This window comes from Aethalodelphis obliquidens, unplaced genomic scaffold (genome assembly GCF_003676395.1).
Source record: "Aethalodelphis obliquidens isolate GAN/ISIS:26980383/991018 unplaced genomic scaffold, ASM367639v1 scaffold84, whole genome shotgun sequence".
Lineage (NCBI taxonomy): Eukaryota > Metazoa > Chordata > Mammalia > Artiodactyla > Delphinidae > Aethalodelphis > Aethalodelphis obliquidens.
The window spans coordinates 3,013,375-3,039,423 of record NW_020838028.1 but is presented as its reverse complement, the minus strand read 5'-3'; the positions used below and the strand labels follow the sequence as shown (position 1 = coordinate 3,039,423).

At 38.1% G+C, this 26,049-nt stretch overlaps 2 protein-coding genes across 16 annotated transcripts in view; one reads left to right on the top strand and one right to left on the bottom strand.

Moving 5' to 3' along the window:
* The window catches only part of PUS7L (pseudouridine synthase 7 like), a 38,386-nt gene extending 27,568 nt beyond the window's left edge, over positions 1-10,818 (bottom strand). For 7 of the 12 annotated variants that reach the window (XM_027093490.1, XM_027093491.1, XM_027093492.1 and 4 more), the window contains exons 1-3: positions 10,693-10,816; positions 9,173-9,300; positions 6,580-7,508 (exon numbers count right to left, since the gene is read on the bottom strand). In XM_027093490.1, coding sequence (XP_026949291.1) covers positions 6,580-7,492 — 913 coding nt within the window. In that variant the 5' untranslated portion in view covers positions 7,493-7,508; positions 9,173-9,300; positions 10,693-10,816. Of the gene's footprint in view, positions 1-4,137; positions 4,266-6,579; positions 7,509-9,172; positions 9,301-10,692 lie in introns of those variants that run through there. The other 5 variants (XM_027093498.1, XM_027093497.1, XM_027093501.1 and 2 more) reach the window with 5 other exon arrangements.
* An 81-nt stretch (positions 10,819-10,899) lies between these two features.
* Positions 10,900-26,049, top strand: part of IRAK4 (interleukin 1 receptor associated kinase 4) — a 30,099-nt gene continuing 14,949 nt past the window's right edge. The window contains exons 1-6 of one of the 4 annotated variants that reach the window (XM_027093503.1): positions 10,900-11,012; positions 18,058-18,227; positions 20,374-20,516; positions 21,299-21,481; positions 21,970-22,130; positions 23,271-23,335. In XM_027093503.1, coding sequence (XP_026949304.1) covers positions 18,067-18,227; positions 20,374-20,516; positions 21,299-21,481; positions 21,970-22,130; positions 23,271-23,335 — 713 coding nt within the window. In that variant the 5' untranslated portion in view covers positions 10,900-11,012; positions 18,058-18,066. Of the gene's footprint in view, positions 11,013-18,057; positions 18,228-20,370; positions 20,517-21,298; positions 21,482-21,969; positions 22,131-23,270; positions 23,336-26,049 lie in introns of those variants that run through there. The other 3 variants (XM_027093504.1, XM_027093502.1, XM_027093505.1) reach the window with 3 other exon arrangements.

Here is a 26,049-nt window from a genome sequence, read left to right as displayed (position 1 = left end):
GGATCCTCCCGGACTGGGGCACGAATCCGTGTCCCCTGCATCGGCAGGCGAACTCTCAACCACTGCGCCACCAGGGAAGCCCTATCTTATTGACCATTATATCTTCAGCCTAACACATAGTAAGTATTCAAGTATTTATTGAATGGATGAATAAATGAACTTTACAGGAAGTTAATTACTTAAATCTGCATGTCTCCACTAGCTGTCATTATCTATATTGTGACACTGAACACCATGTTATAATTTATCTCTTTAAACTGTGCACCCCACGGACTGGGAGTTCCAGGCCAGCAAACCAGGAAATAAAACCATACTTGCTTCGTGCTAGCTGCTTCAAATGTCTACTAGATGAGAGAGTAGGAGTGAGGGTGCAGAAGAGGAAGGAGGAACAAGCGCAGTAACGGCCACCAAAACAGCCCCCCAACTTGTTGGCCTATATAACCTGCCAACATTGACAGTAACAAAATACCTCAATCCTCAGTTCACCATATACATATAAGATGCTTCAAAGTACTGCCCTTTTCCCTCAAATCATGAAAAGGAAATTCAAAGTTTTCTGCAGAATAATTTCTATTTTGTTCACCTCTTGTAACTGTCATCAGCAGCTACATGGGTCTCTCTGAGGAGTGCTCTAAGAAAAATGAACATTTAACGTACATGTGACTCAGGAAGTAGAAGGATGTGAAATTTACCTATCTATCTATCTCTGAACATATGAAATAGCTAAACAAAAGCTTGTAATATCTACACTTTAGAAATCACACTGTTTAAAAGAAAGGGAAAGATCTGTATGTTCTTTAGATCTCTATATAAATAAACCTCAAAAAACATGAAAATAGCAAGTCTCAAAAATATGAAGAAAAACATGCATTTATGAAAAAGTTTTTTTTTTTTTTGTGGTACGTGGGCCTCTCACTGTTGTGGCCTCTCCCGTTGTGGAGCACAGGCTCCATACGCGCAGGCTCAACAGCCATGGCTCACGGGCCCAGCCATTCCGCGGCATGTGGGATCTTCCCAGACCGGGGCACGAACCCGTGTCCCCTGCATCAGCAGGCGGACTCTCAACCACTGCGCCACCAGGGAAGCCCTATGAAAAAGTTTTTAAAATCAGCAATAATGCTTCAATATTTGTACATATTGTGAAATGATCACTACAAAATTTTTTTCCTTGTGATAAGAACTGTTAAGATCTACTCCTTTAGCAACTTTCAAATATATAACACAGTATTATTAACTGTAGTCACCATGCTGTACATTATATCCCAGGACTTATTTATCACTGGGAGTTTGTACCTTTTGACCATCGATGAATAAAATAGATTATTTTAAATAAATTCATATCTTTTAAAATTCATTTTAAATTGCTAATAGGTTAAATACAATTAACACATAAACAAAAGCTGTTTGGGGTTCACAGTAATTTATAAGAGCTATACTAGTCCTGGAACCAAACATTTGAGAATCAATTAGTAATAATGTGAAAAAATATAGTAGTCTTTCAAATATACCAAATCTACGGAATTAGACACCACTAAAATATCTTAAAAGTGTTGCGGCAGCCTGGCTAGGAGGTACAAACTGTGAAAAACAGACCAAGAAAGTGTATTATATAAAGTAAGAAGGCTAGGAGAGCAACACTTAAAGTTTTAAAGGACATGTGTTTGATAACTAGAGTTCAATGCGTCAAATCTGTCCCTGACAATCGAGGCATGTCACTCACAGGTCATTAGGCAAGCTCAGCCATCTAAGAAGGAGCCTCCAAACTGTCTGAGATTATATCAGTTTGTTGCTGATTAGCCTTAGTGCATAGGTATATTTTATCCATGAAGATACAGAATTTAGAATAGAAATATTTAAGACGATCAAATTCACGGTTTTTAGTATTTGTGTTAATGAATGTCTTATGCACTTGGAATGTTTAAGGTAATGAAACTCAAGTAATTCCAATTAAAAGTGTCTAATTGATTTAAACTTGTCTTTCTTACACTGAAATCTCATTAAGTTAGTAAATAATATTGGCACATATAAGAAAATGTAAACATCACCAAATTTATGTTGAATTTATAAGATTTATAACATTTTCTTAATTAGTTGGAATAAATGAAGTATTGGAAAAGAAAATCAACTATGCTAAATTTTAAAATTCAATTTTAGAGACTTCCACTTCTAGCACCATGTTGGAATAATTGGTACCAACTTTGAACTCCCACTGTAAACAAACAGAAAACTAGACAAAACATATGAAACACCTGTCTTTGGACCCTGGACTAAAGGCATCACAGAACTGTGATCCAAAAGGAAAAGCAAAACAAACGAGGTGAGTCTTAAAATACCATGGTTTTGGGCTTCCCTGGTGGTGCAGTGGTTGAGAGGCCGCCTGCTGATGCAGGGGACACGGGTTAGTGCCCCGGTCTGGGAGGATCCCACATGCCGCGGAGCGGCTGGGCCCGTAAGCCATGGCTGCTGAGTCTGCGCGTCCGGAGCCGGTGCTCCACAACGGGAGAGGCCACAACAGTGAGGGGCTGTGTACCGCAAAAAAAAAAAAAAAAAACAACACATGGTTTTCTAACTAGGGGTACTTTCTGGGCCAGGGAGGAGGAATCCAAGTAGAGCACGGTGGTCTTGCTGAGGCTGGAGTTCAAGAAGGCCCAGTGGGCTGGAATTCATAGTGCAGAGTAAGAGAACGTGTTCCAGAAATCTGCATAGGTGATCCCTTGAGTTCCTTGCTGATTAGTAATCTGCATGCCTAGAATTAAATGTTACATATCATTTATCTAGTGTTGTGTAACAAGTTGCCCCAAACCCTACTGGCTTACAATGTTCACTTATCTCTCAGAACTTCTCTGGAGCAGGAATTCAAGAGCACCGTGGTTTGGTGGGTTCTAGCTCAGGCTCTCTCAGGAGGTTGCAGCACAACGTGGCTAGGGCTGCAGTTACTCAAAACTCCTGACAGGAGTTGGAGGATCCATTTCCAAGGGGTTCACTCACTCACATGGCTGGCAAGTTGGTACTGGCTATTGGCGGAAGGCCTCAGTTCCTCTCCAAAGAGCTGCTTTAATAGCCCTAAAGTCTGGTAGCTAGCTTACCCCAAAGTGAGCCATCCAAGAACTGTGCGCAAAAAGTGCAATACCTTTTATGACCTAGCCTTAGACATCACACACCATCACTTCTGTCATGTTCCATTCGTCACACCAGCCACTGAGAGTCTTCTCAGATACTGAGAATCTACCTTCTGGCTCTAATACTTTATGTCCCACCCCCATTCAAAATATACTCGGTCTTTCCCAATGCCCCAAAGACTCATCCCATTAAAACATCAGCTCAAATTCTAGTAGTTTTCCTCTCTATCAGGTCCAGTGTGGATAGGCTCCTTAAATACATAGTAGAGCTGTATGACAGCACTAGTGTAAAGCCTACTCTGGACCTCCGTTAATAAAATTCAAGATGAAGCCTCAGATGGATCTGCAAACTACTTCCTACCTGCTAGAGCATGTTCAACACTCTCTAAAACAAGACAACAAAATCCAGACACTCAACAAGGTAACACTCACAATGTTTGACCTCCAAAAACTAGTATTGGACATGCAAAGAAGCAGGAAAATATGACCCATGAGCCAAATAAAAGTCAGTCAATAGAAACAGACCCAGAAACAACAGAGATGAAATTAGCAGACAAATATTTTTAAAGACCCATTAAAAATAGGCTCGAACTGCGCTCTAGAGCCCGTGAGCCACAACTACTGAGCCCACGTGCCACAACTACTGAAGCCCATGTGCCTAGAGCCCATGCTTCGCAACAAGAGAAGTCACCGCAATAAGAAGCCCACCCACTGCAAGGAAGAGTAGCCCCCGCTCGCAGCAACTAGAGAAAGCCCGTGCGCAGCAACAAAGACTCAACGCAGACAAAAATAAATTTAAAAAATTTTTAAAAAAAGACTCAAAGATTATAGGAAAACATGAACATAACAAGAAATTGAGGACCTAAGAAAGAACCAAATAAAACTTCTAGAGCTGATAAATGCAATACCTAAAATGAAAATGTCATTGGATGCTTAAATTTTTCATACAATTCCTTCTTCAAAAAAGTGTCTAAGAAAACAGTATACCACTACCTCAAAAAATTAAACATAGAATTACCTTATTATCCAGCAATTCCATTTTTGGGTATATACCCAAAAGAACTGAAAACAGGAACTTAAACCAATATAGCCATGTTCATAGCCGCATTATTCACGATAGCCAAAAGATGGAAGCAACTGTGTCCACTGGCAGATGAATGGATAAACAAAATAACAAGATGTATGTATACATACAACAGAATATTATTCAGCCTTAAAAAGTAAAGAAATTCTAACACAGTAAAGAAATTCTAACACACACACACAAGTAAACCTTATAAACCATAAGCTAAGTGAAATAAGCCAATCACAAAAGAACAAAAGTTGTATGATTCCACTTATATGAGATACCTAGAGGAGAGGCTAGGGGAGAAGGGAATAGAGAGTTATTGTCTAACAGACATACAGTTTCAGTCTGAGGAGATGAAAAGAGTCTGGAGATGGATGGCAGTGATAGTTGTACAACAACGTGAATGTACTTAATGCCATTAAACTGTACACTTAAACATGGTTAAAATGGTAAAGTTTATGTTATGTATATTTTATAACAATTAAAAATAAAAGGTTTTTTTAAGTGTTCTATTTTTTAGGTAGGTCTACTTATTAAGGAATTTTTTTATATGAACTATGTTTGTTCTTACAAAAGGCTGGCCTAAGCAAAATCTGGGATAAGCAAAGTTTATCTTTGTCTTTTTCTTTGTTCTTGTACTTATAGGTATCCCAGTATCTTCATACTATCTTCTGGTGAACCATCAATTCCTCTCTTGAACATGTCTCTCCAATTATTCATAGTTTTGGTAAAACTAATTTAAACTAATATATAAAAGTTTCCACAATTTTTTGGTTCATTAATTCAAATGCTGTTAGAATTTCAAGTCGTACAAAATCTACACTTGCTTAAAACACTGATCAGCAATTCTCTCCCCGCGTGTAAAACTAGTTTTGTTTTTCCTTCAAAACAGATTTATCTGTTAACATTTATTGCATGCCTCATGTGTCAACTCCTATACTAGCAGCTTTTTCATGAAAAGGTAAGTCATACAACTGGACAAATTTCCAAGACAGAAGACACCAACATTTGAAAAACGATTACATACTAAATATTTGCATTCATTATTTCATCTAATCCTTAGAGTATCATTGTGAATTAGGCTTTACTACTACCCCATTTTTAAAGTACAACCAAAAGTTATGAATTGTTAAGTAACTTGCCCATGGTATTATTCTTTCCAGTTTTACATTTATGGAAACTAAGTCCTAAAGATATTAAAAAGTTCATAGATCGTTTTATGAACTAAAGTCATAACGTAAAATAAAACCCACATAGCTCCAAGATCCAAACTCTTTTCACTTACATCACAGAGTTCCCTACATAGTACAACCTTGTTTCTGTGCCAGATACACACATTTGTGCAAATCTGAGTTGCTGTTTATATTTTAAATGCTGTGCTGTTTACTTATAAAACAGGACCATCTGAAACACTTGCCATCCTTCACGTAGGATACAGGCCAATTAAACCTGGTCAGCCAAACTTGCAGAGTGAGATTTTATCAGTTCCACTCCATCCTAGAAAGTGAATATATTCCCTAAGACAGTGATTCTCAAAATGTGGTCCCCAGACCAGCAGAAAAAGGATCCCCTGGGAATCTGTGAAAGCCCTACCCCAAACATTCTAAATCAGAAAATCTGAGAATAGGGCTCAGAGATCTCTCTCAACAAGCCCTTTTGGTGATTATAATGCATGCTAAAATCTGAGAATCTCTTCTCTAAAAGACTGACAGCCAAAGGAAGTAAGTTTGCAGGTTCCCTACCTTGGGCAGTTAAGTCCAGCTGTTTTAGATTACAAGGTATTCTCTTCACTTCCCCAAGCACAGCAAACGTATTCTACTTCTCTCCAAATACTTAATTTTAATTAAGATAACTCTCAAAATATGAAATCAAGATTCATCCCCACAACACTTACTTCAATGCAAAGTAACTGCTTCAACTTTATACATTTGTGACTATGTTAACTATAAGTATCTGTATTAAAGACACTTTCATCAATAAGGTTAGTTTTTTGTTTTTGTTTTGTTTTTTTTTTTTGCGGTACACGGGCCTCTCACTGTTGTGGCCTCTCCCGTTGCGGAGCACAGGCTCCGGATGCGCAGGCTCAGCAGCCATGGCTCACGGGCCTAGCCGCTCCGCGGCATGTGGGATCTTCCCAGACCGGGGCACGAACCCGTGTCCCCTGCGTGGGCAGGCGGACTCTCAACCACTGGGCCACCAGGGAAGCCCCAATAAGGTTAATTTTTACAACCAGTGTATTTTGAAAGACTTTCCCTTCCATTAAAAAATAGGACCCATATATTGTTTCCAATATCTCTCTGGACAAGGCTATTTAATTCATTTGAAATTATTCAGCTTTCATGCAACTTTAACTAATTTATCTAAGAAAATAATAATGATGTATTAAATTACCTGTGTATATAACTCTTCTTCCCTGGCATTCATGAAGAGACCTTTTCCTGGGCTTGTGTGCCTTTTCCCGAAATCTTACTGTTATCACTGCCTTTGGATTATCAGCAGCATAATTCGGTTCAGGAAAAGATTTGGTTTCCACAAGATTTCCAAACTTTTTGTTGATAAAATGGTGGACAGCCTTTCGGTGATCTTTGTTTATATCAGGTTTAAAGGTAAATTTGGAATTTTCTTTCTTTGCATCCAAATATTTAAAAAAGTCAAATGCTTCTTCTTCAGATACCAAGTGACAGAGTTCTTGATACTCAAGATTTGGTTTTACAACAATTTCACTGTTTTTTCCTACAGTTATTAAAAAAGGAAATTTCTGCCTAAGAGCACTATGCAAAATAGCCCTCTGGTTTTTGTCAAGGATTCTGCCTAATGAGAATTCAGAAGATGGTCCAATTAGTTCAGTTTTAGAATTCCACTTCTCTTTTACATCACAGGCAAACCGATTCAGTAATTCATTAGTTTTTTCATCTAACAAGGATCCTAACACATCAATGTTTTCTTCTTCACCTTTGGAAGTTCCATCTTCGATAGTGTCTTCCTTTTCTGAACCAGGCTCATAATTTTGGTCATCACCAGAGCACCCAGCCAAAGTACTGACTTCTTGATTGCTTCTCTCGTCAAAGGATAAATTTTGAGGATCTAGGTTTGTTTTTTTAGCCAAATTATTTGGCACAGGTAGTATTTTATTAACCTTGTGAATAGGTTCATCACTGGCTTTATTAACTAACTGTCCCTGTTCATCAATCTCAATAACAACAAAGTCACTTGGTGAGCTTTTTATGGTGCCATGAAATCCCACGTGATCTGTAATGAAACAAAGAGAACTAAACCTGATTCTAAAATCTGTATCCTCTTCCATTCTCAAATAACAATGCCTATAAAAGAAACAAAGAGATGGTCAATTACCAGAAAGAAAAATTCTGGATAAAAAAAAAAGAAATAGGTTTGAAAGATTTATTTAATTCTCCTTCTCCCTCTCCCTTCCAATCCTGAGTCCCCTTAAAAGACATTACTAATCTAATTTATTTCTATATATCATGTGTATTTTGACTCTCTTATACCGAGATATCTGGTGATTTGCACCTTGACTCTTCACCCACTCCAGGCTTCCATCTATTAAAATTCCAGGATTAAAATGGGTTAAGTTTCAAGTTCACTTTTAAAATACCATCTGTAGGCTTACAAAGAAGAGACTAGAACATACGCCTGTTTACAATGATTTGTCTGAACTCTATCCCTGAAAACTAAAATTTCCAACTAATTCCAGAGAATCTGTAGCTAGATATTTATGTATGAAGAGATAGGGATGGAAGAAGGGTTGAGGAGAAGACAGGAAGAAATAGTCCAAATTGATAGATAAATGAAGTTCTAAAACCAACTTGCAATGTGATTAGGTTTCTAGGTAGGCTTAAATTAACCCTAGACCTTAAACCTTCTCGAAAGCCAGATACAAACTTTCACAGATACAAACTTTTGCGGCTGACCCAGAGAAAAATTCCAACCATCTCTCTCTGGCATTAGAGAGAAAAAAACCTTTACAAACCTTCTTGAAGCCAACTTCACTCATTCTTCACACAACCCATGGCTACCAGATGGAGATTCAGGAAAAATAAAATGCTCAGGGGACCAGTACTACTCCGTTCTTTGTGTTAACCACACTCTCCAGGAAATTCATCATCTGGACCTTCACCCCATTTCTACAGTGTATTCTACTAATCTGAACCAATTTAGAAAACCACCTCCACACCATCCTTTCTAATATGTCATGTAGAAATCACAGCAAATTCTCTATATCCTAAATTCCTAGGGAATATATAGGATATATTTATTTTCCCTCATTCCTTTATTTCCTGCACAGTCTCCCCAGTTTCTTGCCCTAATGAAACCTGGCTATTTTCCCCAAGCTGCTTCTTCTGTAGCCCTCTCATGTGAAGGCTATTTTTCCTTTCATACCCACCTTGGGATCTGGAGGTTGTAAATATTTACTATGTTTGCCACTGCTACTTCCAAACCATTTCTTCCTCCTCTACCTCCCCAAATCCCATTTCCTTTGAAGTTCATGCCATCAGGCTATACTATTTGCTGCCATACTCTCTCTGGTCCCACGACAATTCTTCTTCATTCAGTGATGACTTTAATACCAGGCTTAAAATCTACTATCCAGCATGACCTCCATGACCATCCATATGGATCATCCATTTAACATCACAGTCCCTCAGTTCCTCAATCTCAACCTCACACCACTTCCACTTCATCTCGGTCATAGCTTTGACTTTCTCATCACCAAAAGTTGCATCACCTTTAAGCATCCGGCTCTCTGATTATTCCTGCTGTCCTTTTGTCACCTCTACTTTAGGACTTCCATTCCAGAAATTCTTATACACTGTGAAGGTCTCTAATCTCTGCTTCTATTACTAGTCCACTATAGTCTGCTCTCCACAGAGTAGCCAGAATGATGATTTAAAAGGTAAATTAAATCATATCACAACCCCTTTTTAAACCCTCTAATCACATTTATAATAAAATCCAAATTACTTACCCTGGCTTCCGAAGACTTCTAAGATCCTGGACTCTGTCTATTCTCCAAATTTATCTTGTACCTTTTTCCCATTATCCACTACACTCCAGCTTCACTGGCCTTCTTCAGTTCCTTTGTGCCAACTGTTCCTGTTGATTAAATCAGTACTTCCTCAATAACATCCTCAAAGAGGTCTTCCTTGACCAATAATCCAGAGGAACCAGCAAGCCACTATTTTTCACAAAATCCTATTTAATTTTCTGCATAGCATTTCTGTCTAATAATTTTCTTCACTATTTATTGTATACCTCCCCCAACTAGAATGTTTGCTCCATGAGAACAAGAACCTTGTCAGCCTTATTCACTGATTATCTCACAATTAGAACAGTGTCAAGCACATAGTAGGCACATAATCAATACTGACTGTTGAATAAACGAAACAGCTAGTACAAATAAAGAGCTGTAAGAGTGAAAAGGAAGAAAGAAAAAATCACTTTTGTCTAGAATAATCAGTAAAGGCATACGCAAGAAGTGGCCAAGTCTTCAAAACAGTTCAGGAGGCAGAAATGAGTCAAAGACCTATCATAAGCGATGCACAAACAACATATGCAATGTGTTAGAGAAAACTGAAGAGTCCAGATACAGAGCAGTAGGAGAAAGTGTTTTCTAGTACAGTTCTGGAAAATACAGCTGGATTAGTGCCGAACAAGGTAAGATACTGAACACCTTGTCAGGGACTTAGAATCCACTGAGTGGTCAATGGATGGCCACTGGAGGTGTTTGAATAGGAAAATGACACAATCCAAAAAGATGTTTTAGTAAGATGACTGGTAGCACTGCACAGGATGAATCTGATGAAGAGTTTGAAGAGTTGGAAAGCAATGAGACGTGATCAAAAGCTCAGCTGCTGGATTGGTCTTGGAAAGAAAAATGACCTACTCTTTACCCAGTAAAAGGAAGAAGATATGAAGACATTCTAAGCTAGTGGCATAGATAGAACAACCTGAGGAGAATACAATGATGACGGAATTATTACAACCAAGCATCTCAGTAAGAGTGGAACCGTGCTGAAAGGCCGCCAAGGAACCCACGTGGAGTTAAGCACACACGTGCAGTGTTCCCAGGCAACAGATGCGTTGAAGAGCTTGCGGGGCAGAAAGGGGGTAGTCTGGCTGACCCGAAGCTGGGAAAGTGCTGGCTAAGGGCAGAGTCTGGGAGGGTGTTAAAAAAAAGGCCAGTAGCGCCTCCAGTTCCTTCCACTGCCGTTGCTCCGCCTAACTCACTCCTACTTCCTACTTCTGCCACCAACCAGCAGGACTAACGTCCCCTGCTGCGTAGCCTTCAGGCGCATTGAAAAGTACCCCGGATACAGCCAGCAGCTCCACCGGCTTCTTCTCCTCCCCCAGCCCCGCCTACCCCAAGGCGCGATACTAGCTCAGGTCGCCCTCCTCTTGGGGACAAAGGGGCAGGGTCCCAATGCCTATCTTGTCATCGACCCATACACAAGCCCCACTTGGCGCAAGAAACTCAACCCGGCCTACCTTACGTCCAGGTGAAGGCATTCCTCTGAACTACGCTGTGCGCATGACCGGAAGCCTTAAAATGGCCTCCGACACGGACTATTTAAAGGGCCAGGCTCCCACTTAAAGAAGAGCCTTAAAAGAGGCCCGCAATTTCTCACGGTGTGGAGCCGCCTAGAGGCACAAAGAAGAAGAGGGCGGGACGGGGGTGGGGACGGGGCGGGCCTGGGCGGGGCCTGACGGGTTGAGCCTGCCCCAGCCGTCCCTAGGGCCGGGGTTCCTCGACCGCTGGCTCAGCCCCGCGGCGCCCCGCCCGCCCCCCGCTCCCAGCGCCTGGGCAGGTAAGGGATTCCGGCCGTGCGCGCCACCTTCTCCGCGAGGTGTCCGAGGTCCGCGTCCCGGCCTCGGCCCCTCTGCCCCAGGGTTGTGGAGGGATGGTTCGGAAGGAAAATCGCCTATCTTCAGCCCAAGTGAGAAAAGGTAGAGAGGAAGTAGGTTGCGTGGGCAGCAATTGCTCCAGGATGAAGACGTGGGTGGGTCCCTGGGGATCAGAAAGTTAGTGGTACCTGTGGAGGACCGTGGGGCGAGAAGAGACGTCACCTGGTGGCTCGGTCAGACCGCGCCTGGAATTTCTCAACTCCCGGGCGGTGTGTTCCGAGAACTCGTTTACGAAATGAAATATCTTTTCCTGAGAACCAGGAAGTAAGACCAGCACCCGGCGGAGATGCTCGCCGCGTGGAAAGCATTCCGAAGCCCCCCCAAGATTCTCTGTCAGGCTTCCAGGAACTTGGAAAGTGGAGCGGGGTTGTCAGTATCTTATCAGATAGGAAAAGTGTACAGACAGCCTGGAAACAAGAGAGGGAACGAAGGGATGAAAAGCAGACCTCAGAAAGCATTTTAGCCATTTAGAATGGGAACAAATGGCTCTCTTAGTGCCTCAAAAACGTGTCTGCCCAAGGAGCCCTAAGCGGAGAATATTAAGAATTGCCCTTTCCCTTTCTGGGGGTAATCCTTGAAGAGATATGTCAGAAAGTTCAGATTTCCTTAATTCTTCTGTTTGCACACTAAACATTCATTTGAAGTTTGCTTCCGACCTGTCCAAACAGAGCTCCTGAGCTTCCAGGCTAAACTCGCTCCTGCCACAGGCTTCTCCATCTCCATCTCCACCTCACACAGGATCCTGTGTGCTTTACCTCAGAAAATATCCATCATCCTAGTACTTCTACCTTCTTTGCTACCTCTCCGATCCAAGCCTCCAGCACCTCCACCTGGATTATTGATGTACTGAACTAATTGGTCTCTTCCTGCTTCTCTGCCTTTACTTTAATATCCTTTATTCTCAGCAGCAGTCGCCGGTGTCCTTTTAAGACATGAGTAGAGAGTGTGTCTCTCCTCTTCTCAAAACCTCCACTGTCTTTTCATCTCCCTCAGAAGATAAAGTCAATCCAAAGGCTATGAGGGCCCGAGGAGACCTGGCCCCATTACCTCTCTCATCTATTCTACTTTCCTGCCCCCTCTTCTCCAGTCTTACTGTCTCCTTGCTGTTTTTCAGTGGACCCACTCCAGACCCTTGCATTTACGATTTCTTTTGCCCAGAAACCTTTCCCACAGATATCCCAGTGGCTAGCTTTCTCATTCCTTCAAACCTTTAATCAAACGGCAGCTTCTTATTGAGGGCTACTTTGACTACCCTATTTAAAATTAAAACCCTTTCTCAGTTTATTTTTTTCCATTCCACTTGGCACCATCTAATGCACTATAAGGCAAGTGCTTATTACCTGTCTTTCTCTATTAGAATATAAGCTCCATGAATTCAGTTTTTTTTTTCTTACTTAACTTATGCTTTATCTCCAGGGACCTGGATCAATATCCAGCACAAAATAGAGACTCAGTAAATATTTGATGAATGTATAATATTTTGTCTTTTAAAAAATATATCCAAGATGTTTAAATACTTACCATTGAGATAAATCAATGTTTGAGAATGGTATGTGATGTTTAATTTATGGAATACCAGCACATATCCTATTTAAGAAGGGCAGCCCTATATAATTTATTAGGTCTAGAAGGTATCATGAGCTTTTGTTCTTAATGATGATATTGAGTTGTCCAAAAATATCTAGAATATTTTGCTTAAGAAAGCATGTGTAGATGATGTATTTTAGGAAGGTTATAAGTATTTTAAAAATACTATGCTTGATAAAATAACACTCACCATGAAAAGCTTAGCTATGTTCTCAGACCTATTAGTTCCATTCTTTCAGTTGTCCTTCACTGCTATTCTGAAAATTGAGCTTAAATACAATTCTGCACATTTCTTTTTTTTTTAAATGTGACATAAGAATAACTTCTGCTATACAATAGTCATTGCTACATTTTCTTTGATCACTTATTATTGATAGAATTAGGTGTTTGTTAATTTAAAATCTATACAGCAACTCTTAGGTAAGAGCATCTCTGTTTTTCAGATGAAGAAACCAAAGTCCAGAGAAACTGAGTTATTGACCCTGGTCACAGTTGGCTTGTGGAAGAGCTACATTAGAACCCAGGCCCAGGCAACCTCAAAGTCCATCTTCCATCCACCCCTCTACACTCTCTTCCTCTGATCAGACTGTTCGTGAAGCACAACCTTAAAACTTTATTAATGCATTTCATATGAATTTTTTGAATTTCTATTTTGAACTGTACTTTGTTTGAGAATGTGCATGCAGGTGGGAAGGCACTGGGTTCCACAAGCAGATACTCATTTTAGTATTATTTCTCAATGATCACCTTACCTCGTATTCTTGGCTGAGTTGTCTAGTGTGAAAATATGAATGGATTTTCTTTACCATGAGAATTAATGGTATGAGAAAATAGTCATGAATATATTTATTTATTTGTAAGCAATATATCCTGTTCCACTTCTGTTAATCCTAAATGTACTAAAGTAAAATCTTGAATACTTTGAAAGAGGTGACACTTTTTAATTTTTTTCTGCACATATCATTTATTTTCATTATAGAAAATGCAGAAAAGTAAATGAAAACAAAACCACCATAAAAATCACCATCAAGAGATAACCACGGTTAATATTTTGGTGTATGTTCTTCCAAATATGTGTTGGTGGTGATAGATGGATGTATGTTTTAAGTAACATTTTAAATTTTGAAGTTTAGAACTTCCAGACTTTAATATAAGGAGGAGTTGTTAGAAGGCCTTCCTTTTCTGGCATCCCTACGCTATCACCTTTGTTAGAAATCTGGATGCAGGAGAGTTACAGAATTTATTCCTCTTCTTCAGATAGACTGCTCTTATTCTCAATTCTTTGTATTTTAGCTCTAGCTTTTAGGATTACTAAGCAGTTCTACCTTTACTAGCTTTGTCAATCACATTGTACTAATTAACAATGGAGAGAAATATAAGTAAATAAGAAAAAGTAGTGTGAATGTAGCAACTGTAAAATCTATAGGCAGATGTGATTTCTTAATTTAAAAAATCAGCCTTCTGGCATTCAGCACAAATATTCTGAGTAGCTGCTAAAGCTGAATTTGGTTGGGTCCCTGCCCAGGAGAGCACACCATCTAGGAGAGAAGGCAGACCAATAAATAATAAAATATGATCATTGTTATAATAGAAGAATAACCAGGTGACAGTTTGGAGCAAAAGAGATGACTGTCAGGAAAAGCCAGTAGTGCCTTTTGTGTTGAGCTCGAAGGAATAGTAGGCATTTACCAGGTGACCCTCAAGGTACTTGAGCAATTCTTAACCTAGCCCTGGATGACCTCACCTCCTGCTTCACAGAGAAAATAACATTGTATAGGAATTCCCCCTCTTGCTTCAAATATATCTGTATCCAAACCTCTGCTTCCCTCCTGTTAGATTCAGAAGAAGAGGTTTTCTTCTATTCAGGGTTGACCCCTTCACCTCTGTTTACTATCCGTTTCATATCTTCAACCAAGTTTTTTCTTAAACCTTAAACCAGCAGTTCCCAGAGGGTGGTTGGGGTTTCTTGAGTCTCTTTCAAGAGGTTCGTAAGGTCGAAATCACGTATGGGTAAAAGATTCATTCAGAGTGCCATGGATTTTAATGTGACAAAGTTCATTGATATGGTTTCAGATTCCACACTGCAGCTAACTTTCAGGAAATTGTCACTTATCAAGTTTTAGTATAGCGTCAAAGAAAAATACTACTTTGTGAAATGGCTGTTAAAATACTGCTCCCTTTCCAACTGTATGTCTGTGTGAACCTGGACTTTCTTCATATACATTAACCCAAATGATATATTGCTGCAGACTGAATGCAGAAGCAGATATTAGAATCCAGCTGTCTTCTATTAAGCTAAAAATTAAAGAGATTTGCAAAACTATAAAAAAATTTCACTCATATTTTTGGGGGAAATATAGTTTTTAATTAAAATATGTATGCTAACATGTACATTTATTCTTATTTAAAATGAATTAATGAATAAGTAATTTTTCAATTTCTCAGTGTCAGTTTCTAATATGGTAAATATTGGCAATATAACCAACATAAACAAAAGCTCTTTGGAGTCCACAGCAATTTTTAAGCGTGTAAAGGGTACATAGTTTGAGAGCTGCTCCTTTTCTTTCCTTTTTTTTTTTTCTTTCTTTCATCCTTTCTTCCTTTCTCCTTCCCTTCATAGCCAGGCTTCCTGGAAAATGCATTTCTACCATGCACTCATTGCTCCACTAAAACAGTTCTTAAGTCACCCAAAGGCCTTCTGGTTACCCATCAGTATTTTTTCGACCTCTCTGGGTCTTTTATACCAACCTATGGCTAATTCTAGAAATCTCTGGTATTCTACTGCCCTGGTTCTCTACTTACCTCCATGACGCATCAGTACTTTTAAAAGTTTCTTTTTTTCCTTCGTTCCTTCACATTCTATATATTCCTAATAGGCAGGCTTATATTTCTTGTTGTTTCAACCAACTATTCATATATGAATATATGAGTATTCCTGAACCTGTCTCCTAAGCTCCAGACCATATATTGAGCTACTTAGTGCCAACTCCCCTAGGTGGTGCCAGAGGTAGATATTTCACATTTAACAAGACCAGGACTGAACACATTATTTCCTCTATCATCTACATAATTACCCAAGCTGAAAAAGCCAGAAATCAGCTTCTTTGTTTCCCTCAGTCTCCTTTCCCTCTAATATCCTGAAATTACTTTGATTTGGCCTCCTACACCTTTGGAGTTTTTTCTTCCCCATTACCCAACTGTATACTTCTTTCTTCAGGCCTTCATTTCTAGATTATTGCAAAATTTTCAAACTGTTCTCTTTGCCTTAATATACATTCCTTCAGTGTTTCATCCAGAGGAATCCACTTAACCACATAAGATCACATAACACTTTTCCTTAAAATCCTGCATTGGCTCCCCTGTAACTTTTAGTATAAAGTTTAAACCCCTTGTCATAGAATATGAGGCACATGATGACTTGGTCCTGCCTACCTCTCCAATCTCATCTTTTAATGACATGCGTCCTGTGGTCCAGCCCTAACAAACTACTTGCCTTAGCCTAACCCATGCTCTCCCATGCTATTCCTGCTGCCTGGAATTTCCTTTTGGGTTTATCCCCATTGCTTTTCACTCATCCTTCCAACCTCTCACTCCCCAAATCTGTCTTGGCATACCTCCTTCAGACTGCCTCCCTTGGTGCTCCTTCTCTGGACCCCATTAACACTCTGCTCACCCTTCTTGTAACATTTATTCTCATTGTAATTGTTAGCACCCCCTGCTAGACTGAGAAGCTTGAAAACAAAGATTTTTCTCTTCTTTGTAGCTCCCATCACTTAGCACAAAGCCTGACATATATGTTTATTGAGTTTATGAATGAATGAAAGGACTGGTCTTTCTAGAAAAGAGAATGACATGAACAATGCATTGAGTTAGAGAAACAGGGACATATGGCATGAATTTTGGAGTCAGATATGGTTCAAGACCTAGCTCTTTCACTTACGACCTTTGTGAAATAGAGATGATAAAACGGCCTTAGTCACTGTGAGGATTAAGTGAAATATATAAACCACCTAGCATGGTCCTGGGCAAGAAATTCATTCATTCCTAACCCTTAACAACACCAGTATCTACAAAGCGCTAGTAATTAGTTACATATTAGTGAATAAAATGAGCATAGACCCTGAATTCATGGAGCTTGTAGTCTAATGGGGTAGACCATTAGTAAACAACTAAACAAATAAATATATGATTACAAATACATTGTGCAGTGATGAAAGATAATTAAGTTGAGAGTAGATGGACCTACCTAGCTGTGGTCAAAGAAGGCCAAAGAGAAGAGAATGCTAATACAAGAGGCACAAGACACAGGGAGACTTTTTGCTTCTTACTCTTCTGTAACGTCTGAATTTCATACCACATGAATATATTCTTTATTCCAAAAATTAATTATATTACACTTTAAAAATAAAGATATGTAGGGGAGCAGGAGAGTAATTGACAGAAGAATATCTAAATCTATTTGTTTTGATTAATTAGAAGGAAAGGTGACCACCTGCTGAGAATGAGGGAGATGGAGATCAAATAAAACCACGTGGACAGAGCTAAAGGTGTGAAATAGTCACCAGGGAGGATGAGCAAAGACAAGTGAAAGGACTAACAGCAGTGTTGAAGGCCCGATGGAAAAGGGTCCCCTAAATTTGTACTTATACCAGTCTGCTCAGTTACCTGGTTCTCCACAGCTGTATTCAGCAGTGCTGGTGTACAAGTAAAACTGTGAGATTTATCCCCGGCTACAGCTCTCCAGGGTGGAGTAGCAGAAGAAAAGGGGGACTGAGGAAATAAAAGTTCTGTCTAGAGAGTAGTTAGGTGGTAAACCACAGGGTTTGCCTTAGTAGGGAATGAATTGTCATCAGGCAGATCTGATGGATTCAGAAATCGTGGCTGCACCAAGGAAGAACATGTTATGTAAAAAGTCAGTGGATAGACCATATCTTTTAATGCTGTACAAATTATTTCAAGACATTTGTTTTTACTTCCACCAAAGAGTATTGTATAAATGTTTAATAGTAAATAAATACGGACTGAGAAAAATATTTTAAATTGAAAACTTTTTTCTTAATAGATTTGATTCCTGAATATGTTTACATAAATTTTTCTGAAAAAGTAAACTTTTTGCTCCCTTGTGTAAATTTCACTTGGAAAATGTTAGTGCCAGAACAAAAATAATCCTGTAGTTTTTTAATTGATATTTAGAGATGGAGAAAGATGAAAATAGCAACTACCTGGCTTCGGAGTGTTCCTTTATTATGGTGTAATGAGTTCCCAACATTTCATAAGTTAGAGCAAAGTGTGATGTATAAGCTTACAGATGTCATCGCTAAAGCTACTGTAAAATTTTAATGAGAATTTTCCGTATTTTAGGAATAAAAGATGAACAAACCCATAACAGCATCAACATATGTGCGCTGCCTCAATCTTGGACTAATTAGAAAGCTGTCAGATTTTATTGATCCTCAAGAAGGATGGAAGAAGTTAGCAGTTGCTATTAAAAAACCATCTGGTGATGATAGATACAATCAGTTTCACATAAGGTAACGTAAAATTCTTTTTAAATTCTTACATCACAATCTAGAATGATTAATAGGTACAAATACTGTCTACTGCTGCAGTTCAGAAAATAAACCTCTCTCTAGGGGAGATAATGGTAATAAATCACACACACCCCCTTTTTTTTTTGCAATTTTTGCTTCATTCTCCAGCATATCAGCTAGGTCAATATTGTGATATTGCAAATAAATTTTTGAGGTTAAAATCAAGATTCCAACTTTTACTCTACATTTCTGTTTGGCAAGCTGAGCCTAGTTCACTCTGCCTCATACCTGTGATTTCCAGATTGAAGTAACATAAGAATATTTTAAGAATCTGTAGTAAAATTCTGGAGCCTAAAAGTGTGTGAGTCTCTAATTCACTTTAACAGTATATTTTAGGAATTCTTCAAATGTGACATTTTAAAGTTGCTTGTACATGTACACATCTATGAATAGACTTCTTAGTTCTTAGCCAGGATTTTTCAACACTACCTTCAGATAATTTCCATCTTTCTATTTGTCTCTGCTTGATTAAGGGTAAGATATAAGTACACATGTTATTTTTGCCAGTTATTTCAGCCCAAACCTATGTCAAAATCTGTCTTTGGAAACAAGGGGAAAAGAAATTTATTTGTGATTTTCAGCATTAACCTGAAAAAAACCTGAAGCCTTAGCTCCCATACTAGTCCTTTCAGGAAACATTTTCTCATATGAAGGATGAGCATCTTAAATTACTTGGAAGAAACTTAAGTTTAAACCTTGAAAACCATTTTTATAGACAGTTTGTTGATATTAAATATCTAACACTTTGAGAGCATAGTCGAGGGAGTGGTAGTGAGGAGAAAAGACTCTTCTTTACAGAATAATGGCAGCACATAATTATTGAAAGAATGATAGAACTAAAAAGTTACCAATTTACAACTACCAGTGAGTAATTGATTACGGAGGGCTCGTCAGCGAGTGCTAAAATCACAAGGTGAAAGGGTGTTAGTGAACAAGATACGCACACGATTTCAAAGTACTATCCACAGGTTATTTATGAATTGCAAAGGGGAAAGGTAGTTTTATAGAGAAAAAATCTGAAGTACCCCTCCTTAACCAGGTAATCAAACTGGTGTCGTCAATAATGGTACAAACTGCAATTATGTGCCTCCAGATGTGATGCAGTGCAAAGGACACATTGTCATCTCTGTACTGTTCTTACCAACATGTTTTCACCTGAATTTAATCGTGAGAGAGTAGTCAGACAAATCTAGACTGTGTGAATTCTACAAGGCATCTGACCTACACTCTGTAAAGTGAGCACACAGACACAGAGATGGAGAGGGTGAGAGCACAAACATGGCAAAATGTTATCCATTGGTCATTTGGTGAATCTAGATGAAGAGCAGATGGCTGTTCATGGTATTATTCTTTCAACTTTTCTGTAGATTTGAAATTTTTTGAAATAAAAAAAATTTCAGGAAAAGCCAAGTTGTTCAAGTTTTTAAATGTTACTTTCAAAACTAGTTATTAAAGAAATTTTGAATGAAAAACTGCTCTGTGTTTTTCCCTCAATTTAACTGAAATATAGTTAAGAACTATATTTCTTAACTATAGAAATAAAACTATTTCTTAACTTGGGATAATTCTCCAAGTTTGTGTATATTCTATTTCTTTAAGCAGGCTGGTTTATTAAAAATCATATGGCTAACAGAGTGAGTATGTCATGTAGGGAAGTAATATAGCTTAGTAGGTTGAGAGTATACCCTTCTGTCAAGTGAGATCTGAATTTGAATCTCAATTTGTATACAGTTTATGGACAGTGTGGCTGTAGGCTGCTTACTTTACCTCTCACGCTTGCTGTTTGGTAAATTAGTATGATATTCATAGTGTTTTCGAGAGTTAAATGGGTTCATGTGTGTGCACCCTGTAGCCCACTGTAAGTACACAGTGTCTGTCAACTTATCATCATCTTCAGCATCTTTTTTCCTTCTGCCTATCTTTCCTGTTCTCTGTAATCCTTGCTGATTCTCTTGCTGTATTGTAGGAAGTGCTTGGGACTAGACGGGGCGGGGGGGTGCTGCCGGGGGGGGGGGGAATAATTCCTATTTACATGTTAACTCTGTTTACATACTAATCTTGTTTCTCTTTCACTTACTTTAAGGAGATTTGAAGCATTACTTCAAACTGGAAAAAGTCCCACTTGTGAATTACTGTTTGACTGGGGCACCACAAATTGCACAGTTGGTGATCTCGTGGATCTTTTGGTCCAAAATGAGTTTTTTGCCCCTGCAAGTCTTTTGCTACCAGGTAAACTGAGTATGTCTAGGGTATCAATAATTAGGGTGGAAAGACAAGTAGCAGAAATAGGAACATTTCTTCTGACTCTTACTTTTTTCTTATAGTAGATGAGCCTTACATTTAAGACTCCTTTTCATTCTTTCAACTCTCCCCAACTCTTTAGCAAGCACGCCAGACACTGCAGACTTGCTGCTAAGGAAATGGAGGCTTCAGGATTGAGTCTCATCCCACCATTAAAGTCAGGTGGTTTTGTGCCAGTAAGAAGTTTAGAATGATGAGAAAAAACTCTTGCTTTTTTTCACCCTCAACTTCCACTCTGATGGGACTCTGTGATCGTGAATTCCTTACATTGTGTTCCAGTGGGCTGGTGTCTAGTTGCCTTCCTCATAAGCTACTTTTTCTCCCTTTGATGCCATGTACACCAGTGGTACTCACCCTTCAGAGGGCATAAGAATCCCCTGGAGTTCTTGTTAAACATGTAGCTTCCCACCCTGTACTCTAGACCTCATTATCAGAATTCTTGAATTAGGTTCAAGATCTAAGTTTTTAAACAACTACTTCAGTCCTTCTGTTGCAGGTGGCTTATGAACCACTTTTTGGAAACACTGCCTTACCCATCCTTATCAAAATTGACAAATTCTTACTAGGTAGCTTCTTGTGTAGTGCTGTGAAAATGTGGGGCTAATGTGTAGAAACTGGAATGATGTTAAGTGAACCAAGTTCCTAATTTACCTTTTTCACAAACACTTTTTCTAATGGAATGACAACTTGTATCTTATTTCATTTGTTAGATGCTGTTCCCAAAACTATTAATACACTGCCTTCTAAAGTTACTGTAACAGTTCAGCAGAAACATATGCCCCTCTATGGCAAAGACAGGACACCTGTGATATCTGATGAGAATACTGAACAAAACTATACGCCACCTGACTCCTCGTGTCCAGAAAATAGAAGTTTAGAAGTTACTGATACACGTAAGTAACATTTGCAGTGCTTTACACTAGTGGGTTTGTTATTAAGACCATCACTGCTTTAAAATCAATCTCTCCTTTTGTTTGTGCATTCTGGTAATAGCTCTTTTGTGGTTCTTTTTTTCCCCTGATTTATTAAGCGCCATCTTCATTGTATTAGTCAGTGTTATAAGTGAGTAGAGGCAATAGGATATATGAACAACCACAGAAGCTATGAAAAAAAAAGTAAATATTTACATAACTTAAAAGGGTCATTTTATAAAGAAAATAAGTGACTAGAGTTTTAAGTGGAGGACCACCAAACAGAATTCTCAAGGTAAACCTTAAAATTTGTATTTTAAAAACGGTTTTACTCTCTTCCACTGTACCTAATACAAAATTGTAAATATTTGCATATGTATGAAATATCCAAATTGAGAAAATACTGAAGTTATTAAAACCAGTTTCTTTTTTACTGAAGCCCTTTTTTTCTTATTCTATTGACATTATAGGTTTTCACAGTTTTTCATATTATGAATTGAAGGATGTCACAAATAACTTTGATGAACGACCCCTTTCTGTCGGTGGTAACAAGATGGGAGAGGGAGGATTTGGAGTTGTGTATAAAGGCTATGTGAACAACAGGACTGTAGCAGTGAAGAAGCTTGCAGCAGTAAGTTATACTTTCAGGAAGACAAAGAATTAGAGAAGAGTTGCTTCTTAGTGTGTTATATAATAAATTTTAAATTAGTCTTTAGGAAATATATGATTTCAGTGTGTATTTTCTTTAAATAAACATCATTCTAAGCTGGCAGTTCATAACATTTAAAAATTTGTTGAAAGCTACGGACTCTGTCCCTATAAAAAATGTAGTTATATACACATACATACAATTATACATATAATTTGGGGAGATTCACAAAATAGAGAAGCTGAACTCTACACAGTGCTTCATGCATGATCAATATTAAAATGGTAAGATTCTAAAAAAATTTTATAAAAATAGCTTCCTTGTATTACTTTTCTCATTTAAAAATAAAGTTTAGAAAATATACAATGGGCTTCCCTGGTGGCGCAGTGGTTGAGAGTCCGCCTGCCTTTACAGGGGACACGGGTTCGTGCCCCGGTCCGGGAAGATCCCACATGCTGCAGAGCGGCTGGGCCCATGAGCCACGGCCACTGAGCCTGCATGTCTGGAGCCTGTGCTCCGCAGCGGGAGAGGCCACAACAGTGAGAGGCCCGCGTACCGCAAAAAAAAAAAAAAGAAAATATACAATAAGAAAACCTTTTCCTAATTCTTACCTATGTCCTTTGTTCCCATTTCTATTAGAGTGTTTACCATTTACTTATTGATTTGTTATATTTTAAATCTATTATTATATTCTAAAAATACCAATACAATACATATTTTTACAATAGTCACCCTTTGTCATATATGTTGCAAGTACTTTTGCAGGTCTTGTTTTTCTTTTTGCCTTCAAATTTGCTTATGTTTTCTATTACATTTAATTTTTTTTCCAGAATGTTTATGCAGTGAAGTCTCATATTATTTCATTTTGTTCCCACAATGACTCAGTGAGGTTTATGTAGTTACATGGTTTATAAGGTTTTCTTCCTTCCACTCACCAGCCATGAGACCTTGAGCAAATTGATAATATTTCTAGTTCTCAGTTGTTCTATAAAATGGGGAGAATGATGCCTTACTATTTTAAAGAAAGCAGAATCAGCCAGACGATCTCGTGTGCCCCTTTTAGCTTTAGGAGACTTGGGGTTATTGTATTGTATTATACTGTATATTATTTTATTTTTTCAGATGGTTGACATTAGTACTGAAGAACTGAAACAACAGTTTGATCAAGAAATAAAAGTAATGGCAAAGTAAGTTAATCTGGCAGTGTGGTACTGTGGAAAAAAGCAGGACAAGGAGTAAGAGACCTGTTTCTTACCTAGAGTGTGCCATGAACTAGTGATATTTTCAAATATGTAAATTAAAATAGTTTAGAGAACTTGAAAGAACTTTGACTCTACAATTCTGTGACTGCATATACTCTTTCGTATGTGTGTAGATTAAACAGCAGTCGTTATTCTAAATCATGGGAAAATTACATGGAATTTCAACTAACTTCCATTATTGTGTTTTCTGCTCCCAAAGTTCACAAGAGATAAATTGTAGATATAATATGTATGTGCATATATGTGTAAATACATATATGTGTAAATATATATATATATGACAAATAGTTCCTTTGATATAAGTTAACACCATAAGCCAGGGAAGTGTTACATGTAAGAATGTTTAGAAGGCATTGACTCAGTATGTTTGAAAATTGTTGGACATTATCAGGAAGAGAAGGAGAAATAAATTAGGAAATTTATTCAATAATTATAGTGATTGATACTTGAGTGTGTACAATAGACCAGAAACTGCAATGTATTAACCAACAATTGTTATAACACCCCCCACACCCACACACTATTTTCCCACTGAGATTTAGAAACATTAAAAACTTTGCCCGAGGCCACATAAACAATAAATATGTGGATTTCAAATCCGGATCTGTCTGACTCCAGAACTTGAGCTTTTGATCTAAATCCTTAATGGAATTTACCAATTTATTCTCATTAGACCCATTGCTATAAATCACCAATTCTAGTTGCTTAACTTCAAGAAAGAAAGAATAGACTGGAATTAATTCATTCACAGTAAAAATAATGCACACTGAAAAAACTAAAAAGCCTTCTGTTCAGGATTTGTTCTTCATACCCCTAACCCCTCCTGAAAGTAACTTGTTCAAAATAGATAATCAGGAAAATATTTTTAAATAATAAAAGTCATCTCTTAAATATATCACTCAGAGATAACCACTGCTAGTATTTTGATGTACTTGCTTCATGATGAGTGTGTAGCGTTTTTCCCATGTCGTTACAAATAATTTTAAAACATTTAAAATTATTGTATAACATTCTAGCATATATAAGGATTATATTTTATTTAACATTACCCTTCTAGGTTTGTTTCTAATTTTCAATATAACCTATTAAAGCTCCTTTAAATCTCTTTGTACATAAACCTTTAAATACAAATCTGCTTATTTCATCTGGAGACAGTCCTAGAAGAAGAATTACTGGTTCCAAATGCATGAACTTTTTAAAGACTTTCTAAGTATTTGTCCAAATGGCTTTGTAGATAAGTTATAATTTATACTTCTACCACCAATTTATTACAATTTCAGACTTCACTGGTACCTCACCACCATTAAATATTACTGCTATTTTTTGATAAGTACCAATCTCTGGACCTTGCTAGCAGAATAACCTTGGCCAAGTTTCCTACCTCTCTATTCATTCTTTTTTTTTAAATTTAATTTTATTTATTTTTTTATACAGCAGGTTCTTATTAGTTATCTATTTTATGCATATTAGTGTATATATGTCAATCCGAATCTCCCAATTCATCCCACCACCACTACCCACCCTCCTCCACTTTCCCCTCCTTGGTGTCCATACGTTTGTTCTCTACATCTGTATCTCTATTTCTGTCCTGCAAACCAGTTCATCTGTACCATTTTTCTAGGATCCACATATATGCATTAATATACGATATTTGTTCTTCAATTTCTGACTTACTTCAATCTGTATGACAGTCTCTAGATCCATCTCACATCTCTACATCCACATCTCTTCCTTTTTATGGCTGAGTAATATTCCATTGTATATATGTACCACATCTTCTTTATCCATTCATCTGTCAATGGGCATTTAGGTTGCTTCCATGACCTGGCTATTGTAAATAGTGCTGCAATGAACATTGGGGTGCATGTTTCTTTTTGAATTATGGTTTTCTCTAGGTATATGCCCAGTAGTGGGATTGCTGTGTCATATGATAATTCTATTTTTAGTTTTTTAAGGAACCTCCATACTGTTCTCCATAGTGGCTAGATCAATTTACATTCCCACCAACAGTGCAAGAGGGTTCCCTTTTCTCCACACCCTCTCCAGCATTTGTTGTTTGTAGATTTTCTGATGTTGCCCATTCTAACTGGTGTGAGGTGATACCTCAGTGTAGTTTTGATTTGCATTTCTCTAATAATTAGTGACGTTGAGCAGCTTTTCATGTGCTTCTTGGCCATCTGTATGTCTTCTTTGGAGAACTGTCTGTTTCTCCAAAGAGAAACGGGAGAATGTCTTCTGCCCATTTTTGGCTTAGGTTGTTTGTTTTTTTAATATTGAGCTGCATGAGCTGTTTATATATTTTGGAGATTAATCCTTTGTCGGTTGATTCATTTGCAAATATTTGCTCCCATTCTGGGGGTTGTCTTTTCGTCTTGTTTGTAGTTTCCTTTGCTTTGCAAAAGCTTTTAAGTTTCATTAGGTCCCATTTGTTTATTTTTGTTTTAATTTCCATTACTCTAGGAGGTGGGTCAAAAAAGATCTTGCTGTGATTTATGTCAGAGTGTTCTTCCTATGTTTTCCTCCAAGAGTTTTATAATGTCCAGTCTTACATTTAGGTCTCGAATCCATTTTGAGTTTATTTTTGTGTATGGTGTTAGGGAGTGTTCTAATTTCATTCTTTTACGCGTAGCTGCCCAGTT